General features: G+C 40.7%; 1 protein-coding gene across 12 annotated transcripts in view; it reads left to right on the top strand.

Annotated features, from left to right (window-relative positions):
* Positions 1-18068, top strand: part of LOC125237050 (MAP/microtubule affinity-regulating kinase 3-like) — a 296828-nt gene that overhangs the window by 268015 nt on the left and 10745 nt on the right. For 7 of the 12 annotated variants that reach the window (XM_048143984.1, XM_048143994.1, XM_048143992.1 and 4 more), the window contains 7 exons: positions 1521-1628; positions 4688-4761; positions 5556-5612; positions 6495-6628; positions 9759-9929; positions 11685-11800; positions 12623-12734. In XM_048143984.1, coding sequence (XP_047999941.1) covers positions 1521-1628; positions 4688-4761; positions 5556-5612; positions 6495-6628; positions 9759-9929; positions 11685-11800; positions 12623-12734 — 772 coding nt within the window. Of the gene's footprint in view, positions 1-1520; positions 1629-4687; positions 4762-5555; positions 5613-6494; positions 6629-9758; positions 9930-11684; positions 11801-12622; positions 12735-15616; positions 16582-18068 lie in introns of those variants that run through there. The other 5 variants (XM_048143993.1, XM_048143986.1, XM_048143985.1 and 2 more) reach the window with 5 other exon arrangements.

Genomic DNA, 18068 nt, shown 5'->3' on the forward strand with positions numbered 1-18068 from the left:
TATATATTTATTTATTTATATTAAAAATAATGTTAAGGTCAGGTGGGGTAAGGGGGACTATGGGGGAAGGGAAACACTGATTGATAACTCTGAATTTATAAACTGTAGCTGGGTCATTTGGTGGTCGGTAAGGTACTACCTAGGATTTAGTTCCAAAACAAAAACAAAAATAGCGCTAGCTCTAAGGAGTGTGCGTCCTTGACAAAAACAAAAAATCAGTTGTCGTGCTACAAGACCACGAGTTGGACGAGTATTATTTTTGTAGTGATTTGGGTAGCAAAAAGTCATGTCCGAAGACTTTTGATATCTGTAAATATTCCTTTATATGTTTAATGTTCATGTCTGGTATTTGAATTTAAGAAAACTATGCTGTAAATATGAAAATTCAACGTGATTCATAACACAACCTACAAATGACATACCGGGTAACGGGAACTACCATAGCCGGGGTAAGTGGAACATATGTTTCCTTTTCCCGATTTCAGGGGTCATGAACATTTTCAGAGACACATATTCTATAAGTACAGAAATTTTGTATTAATCCAAGCTTCAGTATTTTAAATACAAATAATTAATAGTCGTTATTTAATTTGCAATACTGAAATTTGAATTTTCGAAAAAAACTTGTAAAAAAATCTTTAAAAACAATTATAATTTTTAGTTAACTACCCCTGTCTCAAGACCATATGTTCCCCTTACCCCGAATTTCAATTTATGTAAATATTTTCTATTTTAAACTATATGTCAAAGAACCAAAGTCTCCATTTGATTGATGATGTTTTTTTTTTATTTACATTGCCGGTATAATCCACACTAGCACCAATACTTTGAGATTTTAGCGAAGTGTTTCCCTTACCCCAAAACTCGGGAAAGGGAAACGGCAGGACCAGCCTAAACATTTTATAAATTTCCAGCTACATGCAATAAAGCTAGTTTCAAAATTAATTTCGCCCTAGAAAGCAGACTTAAAGAAGCATACTTTGTGTCGGTCAAGATGAATATACGACATTAAATAAAGTGATTAGAGCTCGATGTAAAATATAAAAAATGAAGTATGTTTCCCTTACCCCACCTGACCTTATGTCGTTAAGATTCGTGTAGTTGTCTATGAACGTTAGATTTGAATTAAAAGAAAATCGTGCGTCTCAGTGTGCAAATCGAGCGACGTGTGCAGTGCGGTGTTTAATTACATGAGTTTGAAAGTTTGACATATCGGGAGTTTGAGCGTGGATGGTTACTAAATATTTTAGAGTAAAATGGCCCATTTAGACGGTACGAGAACTCGCATACGAGTTTTATTACATTACGGTATTTGATGGCTATGCAAAATTGTATGTAACCGCAACAGCCCGCAATGTAACTAAAATCGCATGCGAGTTCGCACGCCGTCTAAATTAGGTCTGAAACGTCGCCGCACGTATCGTTTGATTCTCCTCGTCGATCTATCGTATCGCGTGCGAACGTGTCGTTATACGGACACTTAAGCGTGTGAACTGCGGTCTGACTCGGGTGTGGTGCAGGCGGCGGGTCGCCGGGGCACCGCGGCGTGCAGCGCTCCATCAGCGCCACCGCGCGCCCCTCCAACTCGCGCCGCGCCTCCTCCGGCGCCGACGTGCTGCGCGCGCAAGGTACGTGCCCGAGCGAGCCCGCTACTACCGACCCGCTTCACCCACGTACGGGCCGATCATAGGGCCCACCGACTATATTCCACTAACGGCCCGGCCGCGACATTGGTCTAAGTGCGACAGCGGTGAGCGGCGGCCATACATTGGAGCGAGACACGGCGATGGGACTTTTCCTTCGCACATACGGCTGCCGCTCACCGCTGTCGCGCTTAGACCAATGTCGTGGCCGGGCCATAAGGGTCTCCCTGAACATATCGACGCCGAATCGGCTTTCACTATCCAAAAATACAATCCTCGGCCGGGGCAGGATGCTCAGCCGAGCAACACGCACTGCTTCGTCTGAGGTACGTCTACATATCGCGTGAGCACATTGCCTCGGGACTAACTCTGTGTGGTCCTGGCTAATCGCTCGCTACTATAAACATGCGTACGGCTGCGTTCAGTGACGACGACACGCATGCGTCTTCATACTAACGAGCGATTATTAGTCTGCTAGGGGCGATTCCGCGTCGATATGTTTGGAGAAACTTAACTTACAAAGACAACTGTTCAAAGTTAATACCTAACATAAAAAATCGTACCTAATTAAAGTCATCCACTGCACTCGTAAACATAAACGCGCATGTATTTTCAAAAGGAATGGATGAAGCGCGTGAGACTGCTCAAGTCTCAGTTGACACTCTTAGCAACTAAAAGTGCGACGTAACTCATAAGATTGACTAATTTACTTTCGTAAAAAAATAGTTTCCGATGTGAAATTACTTTTTTTAATGACAATTACTACAAATGCATTTTTTTTACAATAACATACCTACTCGATACAAGAAACAAACGACATAATTATCTTCTAGAAGGAAAAAATGATAAATATGACTAGAGCATTAAATACAAACATACACATTTATACATTACATTCACTATAATATTCTTAAAAAAAACGATAATAGTACTAGCCTGAAAGTTGATCGGCCCGTATACTAAAGTATCAATATAGTAACTATAAGAACCACGTTATGATGGTCACATTCATTTATCGCTGTAGATAAAACATCCGTCGCTCTGGCACTTACATACTTGTCAGTGAAACCAGAGGGTAGAATATAATCTGAATCCAAATTTAAAAAAAGCTAGTAAAGAAGATTTATATCCATGACATCGTCGGAGTTTTACGTAACTTGTATTAAAAAAAGTATGAGTATCAGATCTAATACACGACTAAGTTAACCTATACGAGTGAATGTTATTAATAATGTTAAATGTGTCATGCTATTTCAATCAGTATCAGTAAAAAAAAGTACTGAGGTTGACTGAAGTGGCTTAAAATTACGAACGTTTCCGACTAAATACAATGGTAAAACATTATGCATTACCTAACTACATGTAAAGTACGAACGAACTTTACTGATGATCCCTCAAACATCTCATTATTTGTTGAATTTAGTCTTTCCATGCACCCGTTGTTAGGGGGATGTGCAATAATAAATTGTGCACATAGCCACCAGAAGTTGCCCCTTTTTTAATTGAATTGTATTTACCCGGGCTTTTATATGATATTGAATTCTTTAAACGTGAGCTCCAAGGACTGCAAATTCCGACTTTTTATGGGCTGCTCCGAAAGTTCTAGTCCCCTACCAAAACCTTCTACCCTCTGGTATGGTCAACGTAACTGGCCTAGTGTATTTTTATTTTAAAAGAAACGTATCGTGTTCTATTTATTTATATTTGAAAGAGACCAGTCGTAGAATATTAAACGATAAAAAATCAGGGCCAGTTATGTTGTCCTCACTGAACGTGACGTATGTTTTATCGACGGTGATAAACGATAAAACGAGACTTATAATAAGGAATAAGGAATATAAGATACTACTTTTGTAGACAATCATTTGTCTATGATAAGGTAACTAAGTACTATTTAGGCTAGCAAATGCTTATATCAACGCTTAGCCTAAATGCTAAACTGTTACTCGCTAAAGCTAGTTTGTACAAAATTTTTATATTTGGGATATTAACTTAAATATCTTATTAATTCTTAGCTCATGCTTTTATAGAATTCATCTCCATCTATTTCAGAAAAATACTGTTCAGATCCTTATTTTTTGTAAGTCTGATTTAAGAGACATTCCAAAACATTTCAGACATACCCATTAGGATAGTGTTAGACTTATACCGTATTAGAGAATAAGTTATCTTCAATACTAATATCGGATGTGGCGTGTGCTTATTCTAACATATCATTTCATTTACATGGGGATTTAAGCGCTTTCTAGACAATGATTCTTTATTATAAATTGACAATTACATAGAAAAAATGCATAGGTATTGATCATGATGATCGTCACTAAAATATAAAGTTCTTTAATTTATTTAAATGGCGATTTTTTATAGTAACATTACCCGCTTGCTTTAGCCATTCGTAATAATATTTTTTTAAGAAAAAAATAAATTCGTAATAATATTTTTTTAAGCGATTAGGAGTTCAATAATGTTGATTAAAATATTGATAAATCAGTTTAAAAAAATATAACGTCCGCGTCAGTCTTCAAATTCGCCGTTTACATGCAGAATCAAATTATTTACTACATCAACCGAATACGTTAATATAAAACAAATTAAAAACAAAAAAAAAATGGTTTTATAAACACAAAAACAAGAAAGGTACTAAATTGAAGGGATCAGTAAACGCAAGCATGTTGTTCTAAATGCATGACTATGTAGTACTATTAAAATAACTGTATTGCTGCTGAATGTTGACCGCCCCTTGTAATCAGTAAGTTTTATCTTCACACAATGAATAAATTATTTGGTGTTTCATTTATAACAAATAAGGCGAATTCTTAATACTTGTGCATACCGGGTGCTTGTGCGTAGAAACGCACGTACGCGTTGTAATGTAAGGAACACTATGGGAGACGACAGACCGCTTGCGTGAAGCATGCGTTCGCCTTACAATTTGAATCAAAGAATGTGAATACTTACAATTACTTGGGAGCGTCAGTTTAGCAGCAAATTCAGTAATATGTCATAAATGTATATTTTATTTATTATTCATTATATGGTTCCAGTCGGCACGACTACTAGCGCCGCCAACAACACAACCTCCACGTCAACGACCACCACATCCAATTTTAAAAGACAGGTTTGTATTTACAACACTTACTTCTTTTCATATTTACTGTATTTGTATACTCCGTAGAGCTACTTACTGGGCCACCCCAGGAGTCAAGACATATATTTTTCACCACACCAACTGTTAAAGGCTTACTTTGCTATTCGAAAACAGATAGCAAAATTGCATTTTATCCACAAGAGTGCAAAGTAATTTCATACAAATTTCAACTTGATGTCTTATTAAGCTGGCTCTTAGAATTTACCTATTAATGATGATTTTGAATCATAAATATTGAATAAATTGATGGATTTGATTTAATTTGATGTTTTATAGTTAGTATTTTGTTCGTGTTGGTGTGGTGAAAAATTTTGTGTTTCACTCGGTGGCAAAGTTTGTTTAACCTTCGTGCCTTGAAACCCTCGCAACGCTCAAGATTCCACTTTTTGAACCACTCGCTATGCTCGCGGTTCAATATTGGAATCTTTCGCTTGCTCGGGTATCAATTGGCACGTGCGGTTAAACAACTACTTTGCCCCCTTGTAAAACAAATAACTATTGTGATTGATGCGGAAGAAAAGCCGATACCATTGGCTTTTACAGCCATCACAACTGATGTAAGCTGTAGACTGCCTCCTCAGGGTACCTCATTACTTTAGTTGCTGCAACTGTCATCTGCAAAGATGCTAAGGCCGATGATGATGATATTTATAACGATTTGACTCACGACTTTTTCTGCTTAGTGCAAAAAAGTCCTTATTGCAAATTAAGCATTAAAGACCCTAAAGTCTCTCAAATAAAAATGATAATTGTTTATTCTGCAGAACACAATCGATTCGGCATCCATCAAGGAGAATACCGTACGGATCGCCCAAATGCAGGTAAGTTTTGAACTCTCAATAAAATACAGACCCAGTGTTTTGACTTAAAATGTGTTGCGAAGTAATTGCAATTATAAATTAATCTAGAGCAGAGCCCAACTGGGGTAGTACCTCCGCCTTACAGAAGACCGCAGCCAAATAGCACTAGACCCTACTCATAGTGTTGTGTTCCTGCCGGTGAGTAAGGCTGCCAGAGCTCAACGAGGGTGCGGTGTGCTGATGACGGGAGGACTTACGGAACTAACTTGTTCCGTCTATTGTCCTTTGAGTCGTCGGCAACCCGAATCCTCCTTAGAACTTGTACACTCCTTTTTGGTGTGAACTTAACACAGCAAAAGGGAATGTACAAGTTTCTAATGGGGTGGCAACGCGCATGTGACTCTGTTTGAGTTGCAGGCGTCCATAGGTTACGGTGACCGCTTTACATCAGGCGGGCCGTATGCTTGTTTGCCACCGACGTAGTATAAAAAAATCTGTTAAATTTATGTTTATAATACTCAATATATTTTCGAGAACAATTATGAGGATAATTTACGAAAACGAGGTGTTAAATATTTGATTGCACCTACATTAGTGCGTTTTCACATTATCCGATCCGATATCGGATGTCGGAAGGATTTCAATGGAAAAAATCCAAGATGGTGCCGGTAATGTATGGGACATCGGTCCTACATCCGATATCGGATAATGTGAAAACGCACTTAGCCGCGAAGCTACGTAGTGAAGTCCAAACGGATTCAAGTCAAGGGTATAAATTCATATTGTTCATGTCGCATGAATTTTGACTTTGTTCGTCGCGTTCCATCGGCGACTTTAAAGTTGTATATGGTTTTTGTGTTTTTTTCTTAAAGTGAGATTATAGTTTGAGCGTGTCTGTGGCAGGTGCAGAGCACAGCGCGGCCCGCGTCCGCGCAGCCAAAACCGGAACCGCGCTCGCGCACCATGACCGCCGGCGCCGCGCGCCGCTCCACGCACGACCAGCCACCCAAGCTCAGCCCGCCGCCGCCTGCGCCCAGGTGAGACCTGCTGACACACTTGTGTCGCCTGCTGTACTAGTCTCCACGCACGACCAGCCACCCAAGCTCAGCCCGCCGCCGCCTGCGCCCAGGTGAGACCTGCTGACACACTTGTGTCGCCTGCTGTACTAGTCTCCACGCACGACCAGCCACCCAAGCTCAGCCCGCCGCCGCCTGCGCCCAGGTGAGACCTGCTGACACACTTGTGTCGCCTGCTGTACTAGTCTCCACGCACGACCAGCCACCCAAGCTCAGCCCGCCGCCGCCTGCGCCCAGGTGAGACCTGCTGACACACTTGTGTCGCCTGCTGTACTAGTCTCCACGCACGACCAGCCACCCAAGCTCAGCCCGCCGCCGCCTGCGCCCAGGTGAGACCTGCTGACACACTTGTGTCGCCTGCTGTACTAGTCTCCACGCACGACCAGCCACCCAAGCTCAGCCCGCCGCCGCCTGCGCCCAGGTGAGACCTGCTGACACACTTGTGTCGCCTGCTGTACTAGTCTCCACGCACGACCAGCCACCCAAGCTCAGCCCGCCGCCGCCTGCGCCCAGGTGAGACCTGCTGACACACTTGTGTCGCCTGCTGTACTAGTCTCCACGCACGACCAGCCACCCAAGCTCAGCCCGCCGCCGCCTGCGCCCAGGTGAGACCTGCTGACACACTTGTGTCGCCTGCTGTACTAGTCTCCACGCACGACCAGCCACCCAAGCTCAGCCCGCCGCCGCCTGCGCCCAGGTGAGACCTGCTGACACACTTGTGTCGCCTGCTGTACTAGTCTCCACGCACGACCAGCCACCCAAGCTCAGCCCGCCGCCGCCTGCGCCCAGGTGAGACCTGCTGACACACTTGTGTCGCCTGCTGTACTAGTCTCCACGCACGACCAGCCACCCAAGCTCAGCCCGCCGCCGCCTGCGCCCAGGTGAGACCTGCTGACACACTTGTGTCGCCTGCTGTACTAGTCTCCACGCACGACCAGCCACCCAAGCTCAGCCCGCCGCCGCCTGCGCCCAGGTGAGACCTGCTGACACACTTGTGTCGCCTGCTGTACTAGTCTCCACGCACGACCAGCCACCCAAGCTCAGCCCGCCGCCGCCTGCGCCCAGGTGAGACCTGCTGACACACTTGTGTCGCCTGCTGTACTAGTCTCCACGCACGACCAGCCACCCAAGCTCAGCCCGCCGCCGCCTGCGCCCAGGTGAGACCTGCTGACACACTTGTGTCGCCTGCTGTACTAGTCTCCACGCACGACCAGCCGCCCAAGCTCAGCCCGCCGCCGCCTGCGCCCAGGTGAGACCTGCTGACACACTTGTGTCGCCTGCTGTACTAGTCTCCACGCACGACCAGCCGCCCAAGCTCAGCCCGCCGCCGCCTGCGCCCAGGTGAGACCTGCTGACACACTTGTGTCGCCTGCTGTACTAGTCTCCACGCACGACCAGCCGCCCAAGCTCAGCCCGCCGCCGCCTGCGCCCAGGTGAGACCTGCTGACACACTTGTGTCGCCTGCTGTACTAGTCTCCACGCACGACCAGCCGCCCAAGCTCAGCCCGCCGCCGCCTGCGCCCAGGTGAGACCTGCTGACACACTTGTGTCGCCTGCTGTACTAGTCTCCACGCACGACCAGCCGCCCAAGCTCAGCCCGCCGCCGCCTGCGCCCAGGTGAGAACTGCTGACACACTTGTGTCGCCTGCTGTACTAGTCTCCACGTACGGCCAGCCACCCAAGCTCAGCCTCCGCCGCCTGCGCCCAGGTGAGAACTGCTGACAGACTTGTGTCGCCGGGTGTACTATACCACCGTCCGCGCATGACGCGCGACCCTGGTCCTGCGGTCAGATGTGTATGCAGGTAGACTTGTGTCGCCAAGTGTACTTACTAGAGAAGGCTCTTAAACAGTGGACTATAATACGCACTCGGCCTGCGCCTGCGGTGTTGCTATCGGTTTGCAATAAGGTTTAATTCGACAAACCTGGTAAGTTACTTTGCTGAGATATCGCGCAGCAAATATTTTAGCCCTTTTTGCCGCAGAGATGAAATAGTGACATAAAAAAATCTTTTCATATTTATCTTCTTGTATATGATACATAATTATAGTACTTGGATTTGTGTATTGGTGGTGGTACTTATTTTAATGTACCTGTTATGTAAACTCATCGAAATTTATATTATTAAACTAACCGTACATTTATTGATGTTATATTAACAATATAAATTATCTATTTATATGATATTATTTATACATGAAAATATACTTTGTACGTGTGACGTAGTGTATTACAAGGTTCGCTCATAACGAAAAATAAAAGTTAGTCTAAGAGGTACTTATGTTTGCAATAAGGACGATTTTATGTATTAATTTCAGATAAAACGTGCTTATTGCACTTAAAATATAGGGATGAGCTGAAAAATCGACAAATAATCGCTGTATAACTCTTATCAAATTCCTTTTTTTTAGTAAGCAGAAGTATCTGTAATAGGCTACTAGACTCGTATCGAATTTAGCACATCAAGTTATTGTTTTCTGTAGTATTTGACTTAAGAAATCAATATTTATAGCTTGCGGGGATTAAAAGTGCGTGATGACTGCGTATTTTTAATTAAAGATATGTGTATTTTTTTTTTTAATTATGGATCCGAAAACGGTGTTGGCCATTGGAGTGACGTCACATAATTCAAATCAACTATGGAAATTAGAGGTACTAATCTAAACTCCATAGAAGCAACCTCTATTGTATTAAAATTCATAGTCGTTGCTCAGCTGTGACAGTGTCAAATATTTTTTCTAAATATACTGACGTCATGTCATAGATATTCTATAGATTAATATGGCTGATGTTGTTTTTGCCTGATCACGTAAAAGTAAACTTTAAATAATTTTTTTGCAGGTTTTTAAGTCGTAATAAAATATGGTACTGTTTTTTTTCGTTTAATTAGACAGTAATTAATAATATAAGACATACTTTGAAAAAGGGTCAAGTAGCCTATTGATGTTATTCAAAGAGTTATATTGGCATTATATAAGGAAGATTTTCCACTTTTTAATTTTATTCTGAGCTAAAAAATGATTGCCTACGCTACGCCACACACTATATATCTAACACAATACACGGCATGTCTAACAATACCTCGCTAACAGCATGCAATTCCTGCAATCGGACAGCGCCGCAGCCGAGACGAAGAGCAACGGGAACGGCACCAAGACCCACGTTAAGAGTGCATCGATCAGCTCGGCCACCGGGCAGCCGCCGCTGGCCGACGCGGCCCAGCATAACGCCTCGGCGAGGGATCTCGCGCAACCTAGGCCCAGGTTGTTTTTGGCACCGTTAGGCTTGTGTTGCATGCTAGAACCGCCTAAAGTCACTGCAATAGGCTTAACGTTTTTATTCATGTCAATCGACCCGTCACGTCGTTATTTTTGTAGATCGATCCGGGTTGTTGTTAGGATACCTTTTCTATATGGGACCAATTGTGTCAAACCAATACAAAAGCCAGAAATGAGAGTTAGTCTTAACTTCTTAGGCGCAGGTTCTTTTATAGTATATAGGCTGTTTGGCACCGCTAGGCTTGTGTTGCATGCTAGAACCGCTTTAGATCACTGCAATAGGCTTAACACGATTTAATTTATGTCAATCGACCCGTCTCGTCGTTAGGATCAATTGTTTGTAAGACACTAATTATGGCAAACCAATACTAAAGTCAGAAAATACAGTTAAAGTCCGACATTCGCTCTTGACGCGCGTAATTCGTCCATCGCGATAGGCTTAACACTGTTTTTTTTTTATATCAATCGATTTGGTTTGTTGTTAGGATCAATTGTCTATATGGGACCAATTGTGTCAAACAAATACAATAGCCAGAAATGAGAGTTGAAGTCTTACTTCTGCCCTTGACGCGCGTAATCTGGTAGTAAATGGTACCGAAAAACACGTCAAGGTTTCGAAAACAACTATGTACTTATTGAGTGCAGTGTTTTTCTTATATAAAGGCATTTTGTATAGCTTCCTTTTTGGGTTATCTTTATTTTATACTAGGTATGGCTATTTGTCAAGTCAGTATCGGACTAATTCTACCTTTTTAGCTGATGCACGACAGTTTTTTTTGCACTTTATTATTTAGTTTTCGTTTGGCGAATTTTTTTCACGCTTTTTAGCCGACTGACAAGCACTGATGGTATTTTTTGCTTAGCAGTTTTTTATTTTATTTTCCGTGGAAGTATTTGTCTTTGGTTCTGTTCTGCACTGGTTTTGAAGCAGCTTCGAGCTTTTTTACAGCTATAAAAAGGTAAGTGGATTTATTTGGATAAACTACTAACCGTGTGATGGTTTATTTTTATGTTATTGTACTTTTGTACTTTTTATTTTATACTTATTTTTTTATTTGTGTATTATATTTCATGACTGTTAATTTATGTATGCTTTTCCGTAATTCCATTCTTTGATTCCATTCAAACATTTTTACATTTCTCTGTTTTGGACTCCTTACTTGGTTTATTATTTGAGCTCATTTTAATATAAGTTTTAATAGAATAGATTTATCGATAAAAATTGTTAGGTAGTACTATAGGTTAGGTAGCATCTTTTAAATGGGAATGATTACAAAAACGTTACATGCATATCGACGCTAACGACCAAGATTTAAATCATGACGGTCGTGGTCAACACTGGCGTTCACGTCTTTCGTGGCCCATTCTCTGAAATCTTCAAATATTGTGTATGAATAGGGATGACGACTACATAAAAAAATGGCATTCTGTTTAGTCCGTCAGTTAAATCGTCCAAAAATACTGAACACATATTTTTCGCTTTTTCTAATTAATGAAAAAATACAAAGATGAGCATCTAAGTTCCGGAGTGGGGGCTTGTGACGTCACTTCTTAGTAAAAATTGTACCTGGGCGTGACGTTACGCGAAACTTTAACGCACGGTACCTTCGTCATTTTTCGTTTACGAGAAAAAAGAAAAAATACGTGTTAAAATTCTTTGATAAGTTAACTGACGGACTGATAGTTTTTTTAGTCGTCTCGCCTATTGTCGGTATTAATCAATGTTGTTTATGTTTCCAGCCTGAACACACAGCTGAGCACGACGGCGAGCACGGGCGCGGCGGCGGCGCGGCGTGACTTCCCCAACCAGCTGGTGTTCCCGCGCAACGTGCCCTCGCGGTCCACCTTCCACTCAGGTGGGTCTCGTATTATGTACACACATTACTCATACTTGTTATGGAGGATTTTTGTTGGCCAAAAGCTGCACTTTTAGATGGAAGCAAACCGCTTTGCATTGTGATAGTAGACATCATAGTAAACGATTCTTTCCGATTTTTTAGTTTTCAACTATGAATTTATCTGTTTTGATTTTAAAAAACTCATATATCGACATTGTACATTTTGTTTGTCATTCTTTGAAGTTATTCAGTGCGATTATGAAGTTATGCGTGCAGTAAATTTACTTTTTTTTCTATTTTTTTTAATTACATAAAGCAATACCTTTCATTTGAGATACGTTTTGTCGAAATCGGACGATATGATGAAAAGATAGAATTTTTTTCATTTTCATAAAACACGGTCGCTATGACGCTACGGTCGGTCGGCTTCCTAAGGGATGAAATTTCGGGATGAAAATCATTTACTACTTATGATGGTTACTATAATGGTGTTATGATGGTTAATCTAAGGTTAGCTGGAAGAGATCCCCTACAGGGATAAGTTCGCCTTTGTACCTCTGTTCCTGTAAACTGTATATGAATCTGTTGTACACAATAAAGTGATTACTACTACTACTACTATCACCATGCAAAGCGGTTTGCTTCCATTTAAAAGTGCAGCTTTTTTTTTTTATAACTGGTATGAGTACATCTCGGCTCGTTTCCCTCGCTACTTTCCACGCGACTCGTCCGAAGCGTGATTTATTTATTTATTTATTTAATCAAAAAGTAACACAGCATTACAGTTTACACTAAGGAACTGTGAAATTACAAAATACAATACAAATACAACTCGTGCAGGTCAGACGCGGTCGCGCGGCGCGAGCGCGGGCGGCGCGTACGGCGACGGCGGCTCCCCGCACCAGGCGCGCCCCTCCTTCTTCTCCAAGCTCTCCTCGCGCTTCTCCAAACGGTAAGCACGCACACACACGAACACACACACACGCACACGCACGCACACACACACCAGTTAAAGACTCGAGTGCACGCTCGGCTGGGCGGCGCGCGCGGCGTGCATGTCAAACAATAGGCTAGTTTCCTACACTTAGGGCCGGTTGCATCAAACCGTCTGTCACCGTTAAAGCGTTTGTAAAATTTTATTGTATGGGAAGTTCCATAAACGTCTGCTACGTGACGATGCTGTGTCTGTCAAATGTGGTTAATGCAACTGGGCTTTAAACAGTGCACGAAATAAAGCACCACCTAATTAGAAGAAAAATATGGACAGTAGTTACGTTTAAACATAATTTATATTTAATAAGAGAAATATATAAAGTAAATGAATTGACAGTGACGTCACTCCTCAGTATTCCATAGTAATTCCATATTAGCAAATCGTTTTGACAGTTCATAAAAAGAAGCTGATTTGACTAGTAGGAAACTAGCCTATTGAAGCTCATATATGTGTCTTGAGTCGATGTGCGCCAAGCGACCGAGCGTCTATTCCGTCCTTACACTGGGAAGGGAATAAGGTCTATCTACAGGATGTCCCGTAAAACGATACCAAAATTAAAAGGGGTAATAGAACATCTAATTAGCATTAAGCGAATTTTACCTTAATGTAAATGTCATGGTTTTCGAAATATTGGCACTTTTTTTCTTTACGTTTTATAAATTAAACGGCCAGTATCTCAAAAATTCGCTATGGCAGCTGATGAGATGTCCTATCACCCCTTTTAATTATGGCGTTGGTTTACGAGGCACCCGGTATATTCAACCCAATCACTCACCCACACACTCATCTTATTTAAACCATTTCTAAACCTCATGGCGACCGGATAAGGTCTACCAATGGTCGAATAAATTGGCTAACCTTATAATGTCGCCAAACACACTTAAAACGATTGACAAATTGAAACGTTGAAAACTGACGTTTCATTGAGCTGTGTCGTTTAAGTGTCTGTTGTGGTAATCTAAGACGTGATTTTATTAATTTTCTATAATTATCAAAGTTACCATTCCACGGCAAAAGTAACCTAATAATTGTTAAAAAATGTTTGGATATTTAGTTAAAAACTAAATCAATTCATAATTTTGAGCGATTTAGTCCCAACGACTTGCCAACAACCTCTTGATGTAAACTAATTAAAAAACACTAAACACACTACATATTCATCTAAACTAACATGTAATAACATTGTATAATTTATGTGGTCGTATATTATTTATTATTATATTCCATACTCGCTACATTGCTTCACGCTGACTTATTCTATCACTTGTATTCTATGCGAGACGTATGTGTTTCTTTATAGTAGGTATTTTCTTTCATTTAATATCTACATTTATATAAAACTTCCATCGATTGATTTAAAAGCTGCACAAATATTATACTGAATAAAAAAATATATAATGACAAGTGGAGTCGATCTATGAATTATCATTTGATTTTAAATCTGATGAGATGTGCGTTGGGTGAATTTTTATAGTACTCCTCATAAATGGACCGTTTGTTCTAACGCACCTTTTTATCAAATTTTAAATATCAGTTCATTCGGAACACGAGTGATCCTATAAAGGTTTCGTTATTCCTTTTTGAGGTATGGAACCCTAAAAATCGTATAATTTTATAAGGAAACACATAAGTCTTTTATTAATAAACAAGGTAGGTCCACTGCCACGCATCAATGTTTGCCCGGCACCGCTTTCCACGCACACCATCTCACCATCACCTCACCGCATATAGCGTAGACTTGTCTAAGATAGTGTAACAGTGGCGCCCGACTTGGGCCCGATACCAGTTTTAAAGGGTTGTGGAAAAGACGTACGGGAGTGCTTAAAAGAGCCCGTTTTGAGTGTGCCCGCATGCCGTGGGCGCAGTGGCCGCGGCTCAAAAGGGCTCCCTTCACGAAATTTATGTAAATAAAATGTTAACACCATTTTTTCTAAAACACACTTTCTAACTTGTCACTTGATTAACATTCGTATTTGTCTAGTAATTGTGGCTCATTTTTGTGTTTTTTATACTTTCACTTGTATTTATTTGGTGCTCAATTGTCTCCCTCGAAAGAATCCGAGCTCCGGTTTTATTTTTGTTTTTATTTATTGTTGTGTTTGGTCTCGCGTCAAATACAGGGGATGCACGATGCTCAAACCTCCTATCTCCCTTTCTCTCAGTAGAACGTACGCACATTCGATTTTATGTACATAATACCGTACCTTGGAGTTAGCGCGTAAAATTACCCCCGTGGCTTGTTCTGTGACCGACTTTGCCGACCGTCTTAGTGCATTAGTTGTCAAGCATGTTGTATTCCCCTTTTTTCTATTGAACGAAATGCTATTTTATTTTTTAATTTCGCTACTTGAAAGTGTGCTACGAGACTGTACTGCCAAGCTTTGAGTGTTGTCCGTAGATCGTAGTGCTTAAAATTAGTGACGCGAAACATCGACAACGAAGTAAGTATGTCCGATTCCCGAGAGGTGTACGAACGTTTATTTTATTAAAGTCGCCCTTCGTGCATCCCCCGTGTTTTACGATTATTTTCACCTAACCGTACGCTTCTACTAACGAATGTCGACGGTCGCGATTATACCAATATTTTAGTACCGATTCGCTTCTAGTCTTATCCACAACCCTTTTAACTTGAGTGTTGCGACGGACGTGTTTTTTTATTGTTTTTTTTTTTTTTAAACGGAGGGAGTTAGTGAGTGTAGAAGTATTGTGCATCTTTCGCGCGTTTCGCCATTTGGCTTTGACAAGTGAACAACAAGAATAAAAAAAAGTGAGCCGGAGAGAAGAGGGGGGCGATTCGAGCGGCGTTCGGTCGAGTCGCTCACCCGTTCCGTTGTACGCAGGTTGAATCAGAACCCGTAAGCGGCGCAGCGACAACACGAAGACTTATGGAGAGTTATTATTAAAAATATAGAAAATTTATCGAAAACTACTGTCAAATGTGAAGAGTTTGGCAGAGCGTTTTGTAATACCCTTACGGAATAGACGAAGGTGCGAATTACGTCTCGGAATTTGGTCCTTATTTACCGTCCATATTTATAAAAGGTATGTTAGTTCTATAGGGAGTATTACTGCAATGATTTGTCGATAGAGTGCAGTACTAGTACACAAAGAAAATAATAACTTTAATATGCCGTAAATAATTTCTAACAAATTTTCACGGACTATGAAAAAATTATGTTGGATCAAGGCGGTTTATTTACTGTTTATGCTAGTGGTGTCCTCTAGGCAGAGTTATGTAATATTCCCTATTGATCTTTATGACACAAGAGACTACCCTCGCACCTGAAACTACCCTGTAAGGGATTTCTTATAGGTTGTTGAAACATTTTCATTGTATTATATTATAACTAATATAAGCGGTCCACTTAGTTGACTTTACGTTTCGAGTTCGATTTATATTTAACATAAATAAGAGAACATTGAATCGCGACGACATTTCTTTCTACATGTTATTTTATAGAAATTAATGAAACTATACTTAAAGAAATATATTTTTACACTACAGTGTAAGGTTTTTTATAGAGAACTTCAGAAGTACATAAGGTATTTGATTTGATTGTTTTCGTGAAATGGCATGTAGAGATAAAACTAGTCCCGTCGCGCCGCATTTCATATTAGCTGTAAGTGCATCGAGTTCTTAGGGTCTAACCAAATGTATCGGCTCAGGAATAAGGCAGAAACTGAGTGAAATTACCTTTATGTCTGAGAAATAACCGCGGAAATGACCCCGGCCGAAGCGTCCGTAGACATAGAAAAAATTAAGACAGAGGATATTAAGCAATATCAAAATAACATGTCATCATGTTGCACCATCCACACTCATAAGACAAGTCCAGGCGCTGATTTTTTGAAAAAATTAAAACGCGACGCCTATATTAAAGACAAGTTAAAATTTTTAAAGTACACAAAATTGACTGAGTCCCACGGTAAGCTCAAGAAGGCTTGTATTGTGGGTACTCACACAACGATATATATAATATACAAATACATATATACATAGAAAACATCCATAACTCAGGACCATAATATAAAGATACAGCTACTCTATTCGATCTCAATCAGTATTCAGTACCTTTGTAGGTACTGCTTTGTTTCTCCAAATTTATAAAAACTGAATTTTTGCTGAACTATCACTCATATATTGTAGTGTGTATGTATTGAAAACAATGAATAAATAAGTCAGTGATTGAAAAGTGGTACCATGATGACGTCACATAGCCGTCATCCAGGGGTTTCTGTCATATATAGAAGCGCCGACGCCTTTTCGTTCTTATTTCTCAGCCATAAGGTTTTTTCATTCGGCTTTCGGCCAATCCACGTCGGTTTAATTCGGGCAGACTATTCGGAACTATTTTTCTACATTCCAGGGCTCTATTTCTTTAAGTTCACAAAATAGCACAAACCTATACCTGTTGATATTTTCTCGTTGACCATTCGGACTCTGCCTAAATTGTTAAAAATATCGACGACTGAAAATAAATATTTTGTATATTTGTATTATTATACATCTAGATTTTCAATAAATTTTTCTCTCGCTGTTCGACTTCGGATGTGGACCATTTTGAAATGATATATAATGATAATATCTGGGCGACCGAGCTTCGCTCGGTTCTATTTTAATATATCACGTCTTTAGATAAAAAAAAACTCTTATAAATACAAAAACAAAAAAAAAGACAAAAAACAAAAACTTAATTTCTGGCCGGGATTCGAAACCCTGACACCTACGATCTATCTGCGTACATTAGACCGACCTCGTGCGACTGAGCTACGCGGAATCGATGCGCGCGCGGCGAAATTAAGGACCATATTTTACGTTTACAAATGCGAAAGAAAAACTCATGAAAACTCGAAAATTCGCGTTTTCCGGGATCTAAGGCTACGCTAGATCGATTTTTCACCCCCGAAAACCCCCACAAAACAAATTTCAGCGAAATCGTTAGAGCGGTTTCCGAGATCGTCGGTATATATAAATAAATAAATAAATAAATAAATATACAAGAATTGCTCGTTTAATAGTATAAGATATCCATCGTGTTCTATCCACTTGTTATTTTAGTCGTATTTTCCTATGACGTTTGAAATGGTCCACAAATGCAATGAATATACGTGTGACGGTTAATAGTCGAATATTCCAAAATAAATGTTTACTACTCAAGGTGCATTGGGATAATTCCGAACGACAAATAATCTGATGTGTCTTTCCATCTTAAGTATAACGTTAGAAAAATCTGACAGAGCGATATGAGTTTGTTTTATATTTATAGTCCATATCTTTTTGAATTGCCCTAA

This window comes from Leguminivora glycinivorella, chromosome 20 (genome assembly GCF_023078275.1).
Source record: "Leguminivora glycinivorella isolate SPB_JAAS2020 chromosome 20, LegGlyc_1.1, whole genome shotgun sequence".
Taxonomy (NCBI): domain Eukaryota; kingdom Metazoa; phylum Arthropoda; class Insecta; order Lepidoptera; family Tortricidae; genus Leguminivora; species Leguminivora glycinivorella.